The sequence below is a fragment of the Filicampus tigris genome, chromosome 15, assembly GCF_054856515.1.
Source record: "Filicampus tigris isolate MCC_2025a chromosome 15, RoL_Ftig_1.0, whole genome shotgun sequence".
Taxonomy (NCBI): domain Eukaryota; kingdom Metazoa; phylum Chordata; class Actinopteri; order Syngnathiformes; family Syngnathidae; genus Filicampus; species Filicampus tigris.
Genome location: NC_141231.1, coordinates 19,250,451 through 19,268,721, shown reverse-complemented (window position 1 = coordinate 19,268,721; position 18,271 = coordinate 19,250,451). Strand labels below are relative to the sequence as shown.

Below are 18,271 nucleotides of genomic sequence, written 5' to 3'. Positions count from 1 at the left end.
AGGCAGAACAGCGGACCTCGGGAAACAGGATAGAAGACCCCTGGGCTAAATGTTTTTGGGGGCGAGGGGTGTTAAATTCTGTTCTATGTTAAAAACAAAAAGCACTCAGATTACCACCCGTTCCGTAAACATCGACACAACCCAGAAGCGTGAGCATAATGGCGCTGTTAGAATTAGTATGGGTGAGACTTCCTTTTTAGCTATTAGGAATATAATATAAAGAAATAAGGAATCTGTTTAGGCAAAATTTAAATTAATTTTTAAAATTAAAAATTAGTTTAAAAATGTATGAGCGTTTTATGGAAATACCTTTTCCCTCGCACTCAAGTTTCCATCCAGAGTATCGACATCGGCACAACTCGATTCTTGGAGGAATTTTAGCTTTAACACGGGCAAACCTATTTTCCGCATATGTTCTTAGTAAATTATTTCCGAAAATATTTTAAATAATTAGAATTTTTAAATGGTAAATAACCATCTTTCACGTAGAAACTCTTTCCTCCGGACGTGACACGCAACCCGGAAGTGCTAACATATCGCGGCGCAATTCAGCGCCGGCTAGCCATTTTTTACCCGGCTCGTGCCACTTTTTCCAGCATGGAGAACGCGACCGACGGGTCGTGGGACACTTTGGCTGTTAAATTAAACAATAACATCTTAGAAACGCTTCGCGAGCTCAAATTCACACACATGACGCCCGTCCAGGTATGCCCAGTGGACGTAAATCCAAATGTACAACTTGAACCAGTACAGTACACTACAGTGCACTAGTTTAGTTTTTGTTGTTGTTTTGCGTGTGTTTTCCCTCCAGGCTGCCTGTATCCCACTTTTTATGAGCAACAAGGACGTGGCTGCTGAGGCGGTGAGAGACTAGTCATATTACTAAAATAATTAAATCAAAGGGGGAAAAAAAGCTAATCGAAAAGTAAAGCCACTACTTCAACTTGTGGTGTATACTTTGTATGTGAGGTGAGCCTCATTGCGTCTACAGCAGGAGTGTCCAAACTCGGTCCTCAAGTGCCGGTGTCCTGCCAGTTTTCCAGCTCTCCTTGCTGCAACACACCTGATTTAAATGCTCAGCTCATCAGCAAGCTCTGAAGAAGCTTGATAACGATCATGATCTCTTGAATCAGGTGTGTTGCAGCAGGGGTAGATGGAAAGCAGGCAGGAAACCTGCCCTTGAGGACCGAGTTTTGACACCCCTGTTCTACAGTATTGTTATTATGAGCAACATTGTTGTACAGTATGTTTGTGTTTGTATTCTACCTGGGGATGATGCTGTGAAGGTCCACTCCAACTTGCTCTATCTATCTATTTATCTATCTATCTATCTAGTAAATTGTGTGTGTGTACGTGTGGTTTTTTTGTCTTGTTCTGAATGGGTGTGATGATGTGTGTAGGTGACTGGGAGTGGGAAGACTTTGGCGTTTGTCATTCCCATCCTGGAGGTTCTACTCAGGAGAGAAGAGAAGCTTAAGAAGATGCAGGTGTGTGTTTTTGGGGTTGCAAAATGCAGTTGGTTTTCAATGTTTTAAAGCAGGGGTCTCGAGGGCCGCTGTCCTGCCTGTTTTCCATCTCTCCCTGCTGCAACACACCTGTTTCAAATGATCAGCTCAGGAGCCTGATCCCGATCCCGATCGTTTGAATCAGTTGTGTTGGACGAGTTAACTGCTAAGACGTGCAGGAGTGCGGCCCCCGAGGACTGGAGTTTGAGACCCCTGTTTTATAGTTTCCATGGGAAAGGGGCATATCTCAACTGCTAACTCAAATTTTGGGTGAAGTGGGGGGGGGTTCAGCAATGAATACCTGTATACTGTAATGCCCTCGCATGTGTGCAAGGAGTTCTCACCATTTTGCATGGATGTCTGCTTATGCCAAACCAAATTGTTTACATTCATGCTTGACTGTCGTTAGCGTTATAGCATAATTTCCTAACTTAGTCATTTTGTACTCACTGTTACCAAATCAATGAAGAAATAAAAGATATGTTTTTTTCTTGTTTTTTGACAAGTTTTAAATGTGACATAGGCTTCTATCCTGTTAGGCTAACGATTTGAAAGCTTTCCATTAAATGACCCTCAATACTCAGTTTTCAATTTCCCCAAATTCCCCATCTTAACGCCACATGGAAATCCACCAGAAAAAAATCCAGGAATTTCTCAGTGCATTCATTGGTCACATATTCACATGCGTTGATGTATGGGTTTTTTTTGGGCGTAGGTGGGCGCACTGGTGATCACGCCCACGCGTGAGCTGGCCATGCAGATCAGCGAAGTGATGGGACTCTTCCTCCAGAAGTTTCCGCAGTTCACGTAAGTTGGCCAGATGAAACGGGCCAATGGTAGCACAGCAAGCCTTGTAGCAAGGGTTCACTTTCTTTCTCTTGTCTGTTTCCAGGCAGATGTTAATGATTGGAGGCAACAACCCGATGGAGGACATTGAAAAGTTCAAGGAAAGCGGGTAAATGCGGACGTAATATCAGAAGCGTAGCGCCTGTGGGATGGCATTGGGGATGAAGTGTTTTGAGAAAAGAAATGTAATTGCAGTTTTATTTGCGATATTTAATATGTAATATATTTTTTTTCAACTTCCTTATCCCTTATACCAGGGGTGTCCAGCTCCGGTCCTCAAGGGCCGGTGTCCTCAAGGGCCGGTGTCCTGCCCGTTTTCCAGCTCTCCTTGCTGCAACGCACCTGATGATTGTTAGCAAGCTTCTTCAGAGCTTGCTAACGATCATCAGGTGCGTTGCAGCCTGGATAGATGGAAAACAGGCAGGACACCGGCCCTTGAGGACCGAGTTTGGACACCCCTGCTTTATACTTTCAAACAAGCAATCAATTAATCTGTACCGCAATAAGCACTATCAGATTTATTATACGTAAGCGATTTGGTCTTAGAGGCTAGGTGTATGCTAAAATAAGGGCATTTGTCTTGAAATTTTGTCTTGAAAGAATTTAATGCCTTCATTGTTTTTGATGTACAATAAACGGCGTTCACCAACCGTTCACAAGTTGCTGAGCCGTGATTGGTCGTTTCCAGAGGCCTCAGCACATGTGATGTCATTTTCAGTCGACAGCAAGTGACAAAATGCCTCTTTGAAGCTGTTAATTGTACATGGAAGGTATCAAATTCATTTTAGCCAAAAATTATTCACGTTTTAGTGCTGAAAATTGCAAAATGAATAAAGTATCCCCTTACGTGTTCACTACAAGTAGTGCACAAAATTCTACTGAACAAGTGTGGCGCAAACACAAGTCAGCAACTCATAAATCATAGGACAACAATAATACAAACAAATCTGTGGCTTTGTCACATCAACTTTTCATGTTTCATAAAACAATGATATGGAAACGTGGATAGGAACACGCAAGTCAAAAATGTTTGACTGGACTTTGCCTCTACTTGTGTAGACACCGTAGAAACAAATATAAAGTGAAACCGATCGATCAACCAAAATGAAGCAGAGTTGTTTTGTTTTTTCACCACGTTGCAGCCTTTACAATTTGAAAATTGCATTCTACTACTACGTTGCGATGACCGTTTGAGTTTGACGAGTAGTTCAGCCCTGAAGGCCCGCGCCCCGAACCCTAAATGTAGTTTTCATTGCTAAAACCAAACAGAGAAAATGGTTGTCGGCTTGCAGGGCTAACATCGTGGTCGCCACGCCCGGCCGCCTGGAGGACATGTTCCGCAGGAAAGGGGACGGCGTGGACCTGGCCGGCTCGGTCAAGAGCCTGGACGTGCTGGTTCTGGACGAGGCCGACAGACTCCTGGACATGGGCTTTGAGAACAGGTAGAAGAGGGGCCCACTGAGCACTCACTGCATGGCAGCTAACGCCTAATGGTAGACAAATGTGCTCATTGGCCACAATGATCGACGGCTTGAATTTGTCCCGTGACCAAGCTTCTGACTCATTTATATCAAATCGATATGTTCGTTTCTGGTGTCACTCACTGGGCCACCCCCCTTAAAGTCACACACATACAGCAACGCGCCGGTTTTTGGTTACCTTTTCAAAAAAAACGTTCTTTCTTCAGTCATATTTATTAGATTAAACATGTTCAGTATTTTGAGGGACTGGAACGGATTCATGACATTTCCATTCATTCCAACGGGAAATATTGATTGGAAATCAAGGTTAGCACTTAAAACATACATCATCCCCTCGTCCCATATCTGCGGTTCGGCATTTGTAGATTTTCCCATTTGCTAACTATTTTGGGGACCTATTCTCCATTATCTACAAAAAAGCGGGTGGGGGGGGGGAACCTAGTTTCTTTTATTGGCTCTAAAAATAATTAAAAAGGGAAACATATTTGTTGCATTTTTCAATAAAAATATTGCTTTGGTTCCATCTTGTGGCATCTCAGGGCCAAGGAACGATGTTGAAGTGAGTTGAGGAACTTCATTTAACAAAAGGAGTGATTTAGAGCTGTCTTGGCATTGAGACACAAGTAGTGATTTAGCGCAGTATTGGGGCTAAGGAACAATGATGAAGTGAGGAGAAGAGCTTCTTTTAGAAAAAAGTAGTAATTCAGCGCATTCTTGGGTAAGGAGCTATGATGAAGTGAGAAGAGCTTCTTTTAGACAAAAGTAGTGATTTAGCGCATTCTTAGGTAAGGAGCTATGATGAAGTGAGGGGAAGAGCGTCTTTTAGACAAAAGTAGTGATTTAGTGCAGTCTTGGCTAAGGAACTATGATGAAGTGAGGGGAAGAGCTTCATTTGGCCAGGCCACATCCAGGTGTAATTTCAAACTATCGCTTAGGTGCAATCCTTTGGCATCTTAATGCCAAGAAACGATGTTGGGAGTTCAGGAGCTTCATTTAGATTATTTACAGACAAGTTGGAGCCAAGGAATTGCGGTGCACTGAATTGAGGAGCTCCATCTAGTCAGGTCATAGCCTTGTCAAATAGAAAAAAGTGCCCTGGTGCCTATAATGACTGTATTTTCATTATTATTATTACATTTTTAAAAAATCGATTTTGTCAATGAAATCGGATTTAAGAAAAAAAAAAAGTTTTCATTTCCATCCCTTTACTCCAAAACAGGACTTGATGTCATTTTGACAGAAAATGCACACAAATGAGGATTCAGTTGCTGTTTTTTTTTGTTGTTGTTTTTTTCCTTCTGTCACGGCTAATGCGCTAACGGCGGCAGCTTTTTCTCGTCAGTCTGAACGCCATCTTGAGCTTCCTGCCCAAGCAGCGGCGCACCGGCTTGTTCTCGGCCACGCAGACGCAGGAACTGGAGAAGCTGGTCCGAGCCGGACTCAGGAACCCGGTGCGCATCGTCGTGAAGGAGAAGGGCGGCGCCGCCGACGGCGTCGCCCGCAGGACGCCCTCCAGGCTGTGCAACTACTACACGGTCAGTCGGGGTCGTCCACATCCGCATGCACGCGCGCACGCACGGCCGCTCACGTTCTTTCCGCTTCAGGTGTGTCGCGCCGTGGACAAGTTCAACCAGCTGGTGGCGTTTCTACGGCAACACAAACATCAGAAGCAACTCGTCTTCTTCAGGTGCCGCGTCGTCGTCCTCTTGTCCGTCCTTCTTTTCTTCTTCTTCGTTTTTCTCGTCTTGCCACGCCCCCCTTCCTTTTTCTTGCTCATCCTTTTTTTCTTCCTCTCTTCAATTTCCTCCCCTTTGTCCTCTCATCATCCTCTTCTTTTCTTCCTATTTCTCCCTCCTCCTCCTCTCCCTCCCCTTTCTCCTCTTCACTGTCCTCTTTCATCGTCCGACTCTTTTTCTTCCTTATCCCCTTTTCATCCTCTTTTCTTCCTTTCTTCTTCACTTTCCTGCCCTTTCTCATCTTCCTCCTCATATTCCTTTTCTCCCGCCTCTTCCTCTCCCTCTCATTCCTTTTCCTCATATTTCTGCCTCTTTTCCTTTTCATCCTCCTTCTCTATTTTATTCCTCCTCCTCCTCCCTTCTTTCTCCTCTTCCTCTCTCCTTTTTCTCATCTCACTCTTTGCCGTTTCTCCGCTTCTTTTTCCCCTTCTCCCCCTCCACCCCCACTTAATCTTCCCCCTCCTCTTCTTCCTCCTCCTCAACTTCTTGGTCCGCCTCCTCTGCCTCATCCTTTTCTTCCTCATCCTCTTCTCCCTCCTCCTCCTCCCCAGCACGTGCGCCTGCGTGGAGTACTTCGGCCGCGCTCTGGAGACGCTGGTGAAGAAGGTCCCCGTCCACTGCATCCACGGCAAGATGAAACACAAGCGCAACAAAATCTTCGCCGACTTCCGAGCCCTCAAAAGGTGAGCGACGGTTCGCCCGCCCGTGCCTCCGTCCTGGCCGCCGCCGCCGCCTCACGATAGCCGATTGTCCGTTTCAGCGGCATCCTGGTGTGCACGGACGTGATGGCGCGCGGCATCGACATCCCCGACGTCAACTGGGTGCTGCAGTACGACCCGCCCAGCAGCGCCAGGTCGGTGGCGCTCCTTAGCGTAGCGAGCCGCGCCAACCTTGTGGCCGCGAGCACGTCGGCGTTAACGTCTGCGCCTCCTTCCCAGCGCTTTCGTGCACCGCTGCGGTCGCACGGCGCGCATCGGTAACCACGGCAACGCCTTGGTCTTCCTGCTGCCCATGGAGGAGTCCTACGTCAACTTCCTGTCCATCAACCAGAAGGTGAGCTAGCGACTCAAATTGTCGTCGTCCCCCTTGACATGAATGCAAATGCCATTCATTTGTTCCGGCGCCCTTCAAAACACCAGAGGAATGTTTTTGTAACATTCATAGGAAACATAGTTGGTAAAAACGAGCAGTAATAAAACGTACAACAATGAACATCGATGAACATTCTGTTTGTTGAATCCGGAGTCTGTTGATTCGTCTGTTAAAACCGACGTTCCGCCGTATATGTTGAATTTGAAACGTTTTTGTCATCTTTTTATTTTTGTCAGTATTTCTATTTGTATTATTTCTCTGTTTTCACTTTCTCACTTTTGTTGTTTTCCATCATTTTTCTTCTTTGCCATTTTTTTCACAATTACCGGTATTTTACCGTCATTTCCACACTATTTTTCAATATCCTCCGCATTTTGTTTTCATTTGAATGCAAAGGTCTAAAGTGGATTTTTGAGTGGACTCTTTTTTTTCAGTGAAACATCAAATAACCGAACTGTCCTTGGGCAGCGGTTTCTTTGATTGGCCGCATTTGGACTCATTCCCTCGTTCAGTGTCCGCTGCAGAAAATGCCCGCTGTGAGCGACGTGGTGGACGTGTTGCCCAAAGTGAAGGCGCTGGCGCAGGCGGACCGCGCCGTCTTCGAAAAGGGCATGAGGGCCTTCGTGTCGTACGTGCAGGCCTACGCCAAGCACGAGTGCAGCCTCATCTTCAGGGTCAAAGGTGAAATATTCAACAATGAAAACATTAAAAAGTCTTTTTTTTTTTTTTTTTTTTTTTTCCTGCCCCCCATCATGTTTTGTTTTTTTTCCCCCTCCCTCCCCGTAGATTTGGACTTCTCCTCGGTGGCCCGCGGCTTTGCGCTCCTTCGCCTGCCCAAGATGCCGGAGCTGCGCGGGAAAAGTTTCCCCGACTTCCAGCCGGTGGCGTTGGACACGGACACCATTCGCTACAAGGACAAGCAGCGTGAGAAGCTGCGGCAGAAGATGCTGGCGGAGCTCAAGTTGAGGCGGCAGGACGACGGCGATAAGACGAGGGCCAAGAAAACCTGCGCCAACCAAGCGTGGTCCAAACAGAAGGCCAAGAAGGAGAGACGCAAGAAGAACGCCGCCAAGAGGAAACGGGCGCAGGTAGCGCAACTTCTTGCAGTTGACTTTGGTTGTTAGTCGAGGGGCAACGATGAATGGATTATGAAATGAAATGATCATCCTTTTCATTGATGGTTTACAATTTGTTCAAATCTGTAAATATTGCCTTGCGTCGAGCCCTTGTTTAATTTCAATTTCGGGGAAGTGAATTATAATTCCAAATTCAAGAAAGGAAAAGAGTCCCGTTGCCTTGATTCAACATTTTGCGGATTGCGATGAGCTGCAAGACTGCCTTTTGAGCAAGCGCGTCGCTACCTTTCGTCCATTTTGGGACGGCGAGTTCAACTCGGGCTATTCGGCTAACAAACGACGCGTGGCTCGCGTTGCTGTCCTCAGGTCTCCGATGGCGACGAGGACCAAGAAGACATGGCGGAGCTCCTGAAGGACACTCGCCTGCTCAAGAAACTGAAGAAGGGGCAAATCGGCGAGGAGGACTTTGAGCGACAGATCACCGGTGGGGCGCATCATTAAAGACACTTTGATATATATATTTTTTTCTTTTTATTGACGCTTCATAAATAGAGCTTGATGAGCTCGTCGCTGACGGCCGACGGCGTGAGGACGCCCAGGTCGGTGAAAAGCAGCGTGATGAGCGAGGGCGGCGTGTAGTCCACCAGGGGGTGCTCCTCTGACAGGTTGGACCGACTCTTCAAAGTGTCCGCTTTGTACTGACAAACACACACACACACACACTTGTTAGGTTCAGTCGGTCACTTCAACGCTCAAGACTGACAAGTCTTTGGTTTTCTTAATTGTCCGCACTACTCCAATCCTTCGACGTTTCTCAACTAATTAAACAGATTGATAAAAGATAAACAGAAATGCATATATATATATATATATTACACAGCGTTCTGTTATTTGCCCTGCAACAAATACAACAATGAAAACAAAGTTTTAAAATGTTGAGGAATCCACAAAATGGTAGCACAGCACTACTTTTGTCAAAATAAAGCTCCTCAAACGACTTCAACATGCTCATGCTTCTTGCTGCAAGAGAGTGGCAAAATACTACGTTTAATGTAAATGAAGATCATCAGCTCACTTCAACAAAGTTCCCTTTGCACTGGGATACCGCAAGATGATGGCAAAGCGCTACTTTTGTCTTAAGGAGATTCCTCATCTCACTTTGATGTCATTTCTTGGCACTAGGCTACTACTTTTGTCCAAAATGAGGCTCCTCAGCTCACTTCATCCCTTTTTTTCGGTGGCAGTCGCCCTTTCTCCCATTTGCATCATGTCAGCTCTTGGGCATTGGCGCACACAGACGCGGGAGTCGGTTCATCTCACCTTGAACTGGTCAGGCACGTCCTGCTGGTTGAGCGGGTAGAGGCGCACAAACTTGAAGCTCTCGGCCACCACGTAGAAGGCTTTGTTGTGGGCTTTAGCGCACGCCGCCATCTGGTAGGTGCCGATCTGCGGCGAGAGGCACGGTCAGAGACGACATGGACGAAAGAAAAGGTGGCAATTGGCAAACCTTGTTGATGATGCCGCCGCTCTCCACCACGCCTTCGGCGCCCACGATGACCTGATCCACCTTCTCCAAGATGTACCTGACGCATGAAAATAATACTGTAATGATACATTTCTGCGGGCTAACTGCGTCAAATACTGCGTCCATATTTAATATGAATGGGGATGTTCAACCCCCCCGTGAGCCGTCACCTTATCGTGGTGGAGGGGTTTGCGCGCCCCAATGATCCTAGGAGCTACGTTGTCTGGGGCTTTATGCCCCTGGTAGGGTCACCCATGGCAAACAGGTCCTAGGTGAGGGACCAGACTAAGCACGGCTCAAAATGACCCCTTATGATGAGAAAAATTAATGGACCACGTTTTCCCTCGCCCGGACGCGGGTCACCGGGGCCCCCTTCTGGAGCCAGGCCTGGAGGTGGGGCTCGACGGCGAGCGCCTGGTGGCCGGGCCTGCACCCATGGGGCCCGGCCGGGCTCAGCCCGAAAAGGATACGTGGGTCCCCCTTCCCATGGGCTCACCACTGGTGGGAGGGGCCAAAGGGGTCGGGTGCCGTGTGAGCTGGGCGGCGGCGGAAGACGGGGACCTTGGCGGTCCGATCCCCGGCAGCAAAAACTAGCTCTTGGGACATGGAATGTCACCTCTCTGGCAGGGAAGGAGCCTGAGCTGGTGTGTGAGGCTGAGAGGTTCCGATTAGATATAGTCGGGCTCACCTCCACGCACAGCTTGGGTTCTGGTCCCAGTCCTCTCGAGAGGGGTTGGACACTCTTCCACTCTGGAGTTGCCCAGGGTGAGAGGCGCCGAGCAGGTGTGGGCATACTTATTGCCCCCCGGCTTGGCGCCTGTACATTGGGGTTTACCCCGGTGGGCGAGAGGGTAGCCTCCCTCCGCCTGAGGGTGGGGGGACGGGTCCTGACTGTTGTTTGTGCTTATGCACCAAACGGCAGCGCAGAGTACCCACCCTTTTTGGAGTCCTTGGAGGGTGTGCTGGAGGGCGCTCCACCTGGGGACTCCATCGTTCTGCTGGGGGACTTCAATGCTCACGTGGGCAATGACAGTGAGACCTGGAGAGGTGTGATTGGGAGGAACGGCCCCCCCGATCTGAACCCGAGCGGTGTTCGGTTACTGGACTTCTGTGCTCATCACGGATTGTCCATAACGAACACCATGTTCAAGCATAAGGGTGTCCATATGTGCACTTGGCACCAGGATACCCTAGGCCGCAGTTCGATGATCGACTTTGTAGTCGTATCATCAGACTTGCGGCCGCATGTTTTGGACACTCGGGTGAAGAGAGGGGCGGAGCTGTCAACTGATCACCATCTGGTGGTGAGTTGGCTCCGATGGTGGGGGAAGATGCCGGTCCGACCTGGCAGACCCAAACGTATTGTGAGGGTTTGCTGGGAACGTCTGGCAGAATCCCCTGTCAGAAGGAGTTTCAACTCCCACCTCCGGCAGAACTTTTCCCACGTCCCGGGGGAGGCGGGGGACATCGAGTCCGAGTGGACCATGTTTCGTGCCTCCATTGTTGAGGCGGCCGATCGGAGCTGCGGCCGCAAGGTGGTCGGTGCCTGTCGCGGCGGCAATCCCCGAACCCGCTGGTGGACACCAGCGGTAAGGGATGCTGTCCAGCTGAAGAAGGAGTCCTATCGGGCCTTTTTGGCCTGCGGGACCCCGGAGGCAGCTGACGGGTACCGGCAAGCCAAGCGGAATGCGGCTCTGGCGGTTGCTGAGGCAAAAACCCGGGTGTGGGAGGAGTTCGGGGAGGCCATGGAAAATGACTTCCGGACGGCTTCGAGGAAATTCTGGTCCACCATCCGGCGTCTCAGGAGGGGGAAGCAGTGCACCATTAACACTGTTTATAGTGGAGATGGGGTGCTGCTGACCTCAACTCGGGACGTTGTGGGTCGGTGGGGAGAGTACTTCGAAGACCTCCTCAATTCCACCGACACGCCTTCCACTGAGGAAGCAGAGCCTGGAGACTCTGAGGTGGGCTCTCCTATCTCTGGGGTTGAAGTCACCGAGGTAGTCAAAAAGCTCCTCGGTGGCAAAGCCCCGGGGGTGGATGAGATCCGCCCGGAGTTCATAAAGGCTCTGGATGTTGAGGGGCTGTCATGGTTGACACGTCTCTTCAACATCGCGTGGACATCGGGGACAGTGCCTCTGGATTGGCAGACCGGGGTGGTGGTCCCCCTTTTTAAGAAGGGGGACCGGAGGGTGTGCTCCAATTACAGAGGGATCACACTCCTCAGCCTCCCCGGCAAGGTCTATTCAGGGGTGCTGGAGAGGAGGGTCCGTCGGAAGGTCGAATCCCGGATTCAGGAGGAGCAATGTGGTTTTCGTCCTGGCCGTGGAACAGTGGACCAGCTCTACACCCTCAGCAGGGTCCTCGAGGGTGCATGGGAGTTTGCCCAACCGGTCTACATGTGTTTTGTGGACTTGGAGAAGGCGTTCGACCGTGTCCCTCGGGGAGTTCTGTGGGGGGTGCTTCGGGAGTACGGGGTACCGAGCCCCCTGATAAGGGCTGTCCGGTCCCTGTACCACCGATGCCAGAGTTTGGTCCGAATTGCCGGCAGTAAGTCGGATTCGTTTCCTGTGGGCGTTGGACTCCGCCAAGGCTGCCCTTTGTCACCGATTCTGTTCATAACCTTTATGGACAGAATTTCTAGGCGCAGCCGAGGTGTCGAGGGGGTCCGGTTTGGTGGCCTCAGTGTTGCATCTCTGCTTTTTGCAGATGATGTAGTACTGTTGGCTTCTTCAAGCCGCGATCTCCAACTCTCGCTGGAGCGGTTCGCAGCCGAGTGTGAAACGGTCGGAATGAAGATCAGCACCTCCAAATCTGAGACCATGGTCCTCAGTCGGAAAAGGGTGGCGTGCCCTCTCCAGGTCGGGGATGAGATTCTGCCCCAAGTGGAGGAGTTCAAGTATCTTGGGGTCTTGTTCACGAGTGAGGGTAAGATGGAACGGGAGATCGACAGGCGGATCGGTGCAGCGTCTGCTGTGATGCGGACCCTGTATCGGTCTGTCGTGGTGAAGAAGGAGCTTAGCCGAAAGGCGAAGCTCTCAATTTACCGGTCGATCTACGTTCCTACTCTCACCTATGGTCATGAGCTGTGGGTCATGACCGAAAGAACAAGATCTCGGATACAAGCGGCCGAAATGGGTTTCCTTCGCAGGGTGTCCGGGCTCTCCCTTAGAGATAGGGTGAGAAGTTCGGCCATCCGGGAGGGACTCAGAGTCGAGCCGCTGCTCCTCCGCGTCGAGAGGAGCCAGTTGAGGTGGCTCGGGCATCTGATTAGGATGCCTCCTGGACGCCTCCCTGGTGAGGTGTTCCGGGCATGTCCCACCGGCAGGAGACCCCGAGGACGACCCAGAACACGCTGGAGAGACTATGTCTCCCGGCTTGCCTGGGAACGCCTTGGGATCCTTCCGGAAGAGCTGGAGGATGTTGCTGGGGAGAGGGAAGTCTGGGCTTCCCTGCTGAAGCTGCTGCCTCCGCGACCCGACTTCGGATAAGCGGGAGATAATGGATGGATGGATGGGGATGTTCAAGATTTTTTTTTTTTTTTTTTTTCAGACCAATACCAGTACAAGTATTCACTCTTTGACTACTCACTAATACTGCGCGAACATTTGACGCATAAAATTTAATTTAACACTATGACAAAAAAAAATTGGGTGACCAAAGACCTTTCTTTCTGTCGCAGATGATGATTCGCCAGTGTGTCAAACTGCTATAGTATAGCGCTAACTACTGCCGAAGAGGAGTTGATGTCAGATTTTTTTTTTAAGGCAAAAGCCTTAAGTATCGGTGGCTGGTATCAGCAGCTTCCACAAACTGGGCCGATACCGAGACCTGGTCATGGTACACGGCCATCCCGAATTATAAATATGATATATACTATAAATATTCTGCTTTTGTGTCCAAAATGTATATAATGTTAACTCAACACTTTTCAAGCCTAATATCAACAAATAATGTTGACATTGGAAAAATACTGCATTTCCGTGGGAAACTACCACTTTCCTGCCTAATTTATTTTCACAATATATTACTGGCGTCAGGGCGGAACCTCACATGTCACAATTTAGGTCAATGTGACTTTTTCCCCCCTCAAATCTATGCCACTGGTCAGTCCACATGTGGGTGTTATTTTATTTCAATTATTGACCAATGTAAAGTGCTGAAAACGGCCCGCTCTCTTTGACCAATAGATGTTGCTGTTTTTGAACGTATGCCGACGGTACAGGACTGTGGATATAAAAAGTCTACACACCCCCGTTTGATGGTGATTTAAAAAAAAAAAAAAAAAGACCAAGATCAATTATTTCTAAACTTTCCCACCATGAGACTCAATTAAAAACACATTTTGGAGAGGTTGCAGAAATGTGCACACCCTCTCAGAACTGGAGATGTGGCTATGTTCAGAATTAACCAATTGAACACATCACAATTGAACTGATGTTAAATCACCATTTAAAATGCCTTTGAGGGCCAAATCAAGTTCAGCTGTTCTAGTCAGTTTTTCCAAGCTTTTTTTTTTTTTTTGCGCGATTTTTTTCCTGACAAAATAAATCAAATGTTTCCTCACCCCACGGCAGCGTCCAGGATGATCGTGACAGGAACGTTGAGTTTTCTCAGGTGTTCGGCCATCAGTCGCCTTTTTCCACAACAACAATGAGGGTGAGAAGAAAAAGTGGCAGGATGTACGGCGGCAGCAGCAGCAACTCACCCAGCGCCATCGGGCTGCGACTCGGTGACAAAGACGGAGAAACGTTTCTTCTCGGCAGCTGCCTTCTCCAGCACCTTGAGGACCACCCGCGAGTACGAGTGCGTCAGGATTTTCTGTCCCACAATGCACAGGTGGGAGGGAGTAAGTCACACAACAAAGATCTCGGACAGGATGCCTGCAAGTCCAAATTAGCGGCGCAACGATTCATTCACAACTAATCTGTTGTCAAATTAATTATCGACTACTTTGATAAATGACTAATCCAGTGTTTCCTCAAACTTTTGACACCACGTACCATCTAATAAATACATTTCTCTTTCAGTACCACCATAATGACCAACATTAGACTTCAGGAACGTAGCAGGCCTCAGTGTTCAAAAATAAGATGGTTAAAACATTCCTACAATTACAAGGTTGAACATTAACACTGTTTAAATATGGGTAAATTTAAAAAAAATATATATAAAATGAATTCATAAATTCTTCATACATCTCAAATTATTGCACAAAACAAGGTATTCTGATAAATATTGCGTTTGTGGAATAAGAGTTAATTCACCCCTTTTGAGCCATCTCTGGGGGCGGCCATTTTGTCACTAATGTCGACGGAAGATAACATCACAGCTGCTTAAGTAACGACCAATCACGGCTGACCTGTTACCTGAGCCCTGAGTGTCTGTGACGTCATTTTCAGGCGACAGAAGTGACAAAATGGCCGCCCCCTGAGAGGGGCTAAAAAGGGGCGGATTAACTCTTATTCCACAAATGCAATATTCATCAGAATGCCGTGTTTCAACTAGTGGGCCTGCTGGGAACATATTCTTGAAAAAAATATATGTATGGGTTGATTTCCTCCCACTTTAATTAGTGTTGTCATAGGGCCAACTACTGACAAACATCCTGTTATTTTTTTTCTTCAATATTTTACAAAACAAAAAAAAATCCAACAATTTATCTGCAATCAATTCCAAGCAAAGTCTTTTAATATGTGAGCATATTTTATTTTAGTCCCACGATGTGCAACTAACCCGACATGGCCAGGGCTGCGAGGGCTCGTTTTGTTTGTTGGTTAGTTTTTGTGTTTAAGGCGCGCGTGCGAGACTTACAGCGCCGTCCTTGATGAAGGTGTGACACAGCTTGGCCACTTTGCCCCTGGACATGGAGATCTTGTCCACAAACAGCTGCCCTCGCTCCTCCATCACTTTCTTGCAGCGGGACAATTCCTGCCGGCCGTCGCCATGGTGACAACAAAACAACTATATGAGATGCTGCCTCGTTGCCGTGGTCACCAGAGACCAATTTTGTCACGTTAGCCGTGCCGAATCATGGGGCGGTATGATTAGTTTGGGGACGGGAAGCGAACGCAAACTATATCCATCTTTACTCATTTCTATTGACAGTCAAATAAGTAGGCCTGTTTGTTTGTTGATTGAACATGTAAATAGATAGCAGGAAATAAAAATAAATGATAAAAAGGTTGAGAAGACATAAGTGTTCATCATTAAACACAGTTTACATGTTCAAAAGGGAGGAGGAAGAAGTAAAGAACTTATCAAGTCCTACCCCTTGGTCTTTGTGTATTTTGACTTGTTTCAAATGAATTCCGGTACAATAATTGGCCATTCATGTAGTGTGGCTCAACAAGAAAAGAAAAGAAAAGGGAAAGAAGTCATTTATAGACCTACTCATATATGCAACTTCACTTATACTTTTGCAAACAAATGCCTACGTACATGTACACACACTCTGACACATTTATATCATTATACTCTCATACTCATAATATATCATTACATTACATCTAACATTCCCCAAATTACGGCATTTGGGCAATTTACCGATTCATAGCTGATTTATATAGTTTTTTTGTACTTTACTTTTGAAGCTGTTTATGAACACACCAAGTGATTTGCACCTTTTCAGGTCACTTTCTAAATGATTCCACAAATTGACACCTCTTTCACAAATGCATGCTTGCTTAAGAGAAGCAGGTTTGGATTTCCCCTTTAAGGGAAGTGGGACGAGTGTGGTGTCCTGTTCGTACATTAAACTGGGGTGGAATTGAAGGAATGATTGTAGAAATATAATGTGCGTGCGTGCGTGCGTGCGTGCGTGGGGTGGGCGACAGTGTCAACGTGCGCTGAAAGGGTGAGAGCAGTGCACAATTGCGCACAGCTTAGACGGAACATTGGTCGCAACCACATATTCCCTGAGTCTTCTCAAAAGCCTCGAAAGCAAGTAAAGTGAAATATTACATTTTTATGCAAGTTCGACTAATAATTCCTTCTCCGGTATGTTTGAAGAGTTATTTTTTTCGATGAATTATGAGTGAAAAAGGTGTCTTTAGAGCGATGTTCTGCGATGTTGTGATTTGAGCGGTTTGGTGTGCGTTTAAGGTTGGCGGGCGTCCCACCTGGTGCTCGAGCCACGTGAGGCTGATGAAGCGGAGGAAGAGCTCGCCGCCCGACGACACGGCCACCGACGAGTCCACGCTGGTCAGGCGGTCTGTGGCCCACGTCAGGTTCTCCCTCAGGCCCAGGAGGGTCTCGCCTGAAGGTCACAAGGTCGGCCAGTAAGAACAGCAGCATGAGCGAGCGGGTGAGTTGGTGTCACCTTCGTCTCGCTTGAGGAACTCGAGTAGCGTGCGGATGGCGGCTACCGCCGAAGCCACGTCGGGGTCCTGCCTCAGCTGGCCGCGGAAGTATTCCAACAGCTCTTGAAAAGAAAACCATATCAACAGTCAACACAAACTAATCGGTCCACACGTGTAATGGCTGCATACCAGGGGCGCTTCTAGGATGACAAGTTTAAGGGTGCTAACATTTTTAGAGCCAGCACACCCCTGTGGGTGGGTCATTCAGTTGGTGGCCTCACGTTTTACCACTCAAAAATGGTGCACACGCACATCCATTCTGTCAATTAACCTAGCAGCTGCACCTTGGCTTTGTTTTTGCCAAACGTGTGCTTCTCATTGCTGTTTAAAAAGAACCCTGGTACTCTGGTGACCTGTAATGTTTCCTAATTAGAAAAAAAGATCCTACCTAACAACTTAAACAGCGACCTACTGTTAAATACAGCAGAACTGGTCCTAGAATGTTCGTAAGATGTTGATATTGAGTGGAAGAAGTTAGGGAATTTGCCACATATCCTTAAGTAAGGTGGGGTGACTCACTCAAACTAATGCGTACTAGAACTTAGGTTGCAGTTCCTTTGAGACCAGGTGGGAGGGATTGTGTGGATCAAAACATTTTTGAGGCAACTCGGGGAATACTTTTATTTTTTTTTATATAGTTATTGCGTTTCTAAAAAGTACTGTGTGGTTTTAACACTTCTACAGCTAGTTAAAATGTATATTGTATACAGTTAAAATTTTAAGGGTTCCCAAATTTTGGGTTTACTTTTGGGGTGGTCCAGCACCCCACCGATGTGAATGAAAGCACACGAAATGACACTGGCACAACGTGCAAAATAACAGCATAAATAAAATAAAACAAAATGAAAAAGCACACACACGAGACACGATAGTAAAACCACACAACATGGCACAAATGATGATAGCAAATGATAAACGCGCAAAGCAACAAAATGATCAGAAAATACACCGAAAATAACAGCATGTGTACTCAAAAATAATAGTAAGGCAGCACAAACGAACAAAATTGCTGCGCGCGTACACACACACACGAACGCAGTATACACAAAGTGACCGTGCACAAACACGACATGACTGGACAGCCAAATAACAGTACAGAACAAATGACAGCAGACACACGAAACGCCAATCTCCCTCTCAGCTCTTGTCTTACCTTCTTCATTCATGCTTGCCACACTTCCGTTTCCAGAATGCCAACAGTTTCTCGTGCCTTGCTTTTTCACTTGGATTTTAGTGCAAACTCCTTCAAGTCCAATCAGCAAAGCGGTGTCCGTTCAGAAAACTGACGCGCTTTCTGTAGACAACTTTTGGGCGTCAATACACGGAGCGCTGGAGCCGTTTTGCTGCGAGTTGACGTGTCGCGTAGAGATGACGTTAGACTGCGGGCCTCTTCCTTTAGCGGCAGTTGTGAATGTGTAGCATTTCCGCCACCTCTTGGATAGGAGCTGTTTCCAAATTAAAAAAGAAAGACTAACGTCATTATTTTTTCGAATAGTTAGTTTGAATTTCTACATTGGAATTTTACGGAGCCCCGGCCCTAGATACACCAATCCGACGTCGGTAAACGTCGGGGCGTCGGATTGCGCCGTCTGATTGATATAGCGAACACCATCGTAACATCGGACCCCGTCAGGAAGCGTCTGTTTTTG

General features: G+C 47.6%; 2 protein-coding genes across 3 annotated transcripts; one reads left to right on the top strand and one right to left on the bottom strand.

Moving 5' to 3' along the window:
* The first annotated feature begins 477 nt into the window (after positions 1–477).
* Positions 478–8,734, top strand: ddx55 (DEAD (Asp-Glu-Ala-Asp) box polypeptide 55). 2 transcript variants are annotated; one of them, XM_086052796.1, is made up of 14 exons: positions 480–705; positions 812–862; positions 1,401–1,487; positions 2,221–2,312; positions 2,398–2,460; positions 3,644–3,793; positions 5,175–5,367; positions 5,437–5,519; positions 6,120–6,251; positions 6,329–6,421; positions 6,507–6,621; positions 7,173–7,341; positions 7,447–7,748; positions 8,103–8,254. In XM_086052796.1, the coding sequence occupies exons 1-14, from the start codon at positions 598–600 to the stop codon at positions 8,235–8,237; spliced, it is 1,773 nt and encodes a 590-aa protein (XP_085908922.1). In that variant the 5' UTR covers positions 480–597; the 3' UTR covers positions 8,238–8,254. The 2 variants fall into 2 exon arrangements, with proteins under 2 accessions (XP_085908921.1, XP_085908922.1); XM_086052795.1 differs by having other exon boundaries at positions 478–705; positions 5,175–5,519; positions 8,103–8,734.
* On the bottom strand, positions 8,241–18,207 carry eif2b1 (eukaryotic translation initiation factor 2B, subunit 1 alpha). The gene is made up of 9 exons (XM_086052797.1): positions 17,776–18,207; positions 16,583–16,684; positions 16,383–16,519; positions 15,076–15,192; positions 13,970–14,082; positions 13,829–13,897; positions 9,244–9,319; positions 9,057–9,182; positions 8,241–8,434 (listed from the first exon to the last, which is right to left on the bottom strand). The coding sequence occupies exons 1-9, from the start codon at positions 17,786–17,788 to the stop codon at positions 8,279–8,281; spliced, it is 909 nt and encodes a 302-aa protein (XP_085908923.1). The 5' UTR covers positions 17,789–18,207; the 3' UTR covers positions 8,241–8,278.
* Between the last annotated feature and the right edge of the window lie 64 nt (positions 18,208–18,271).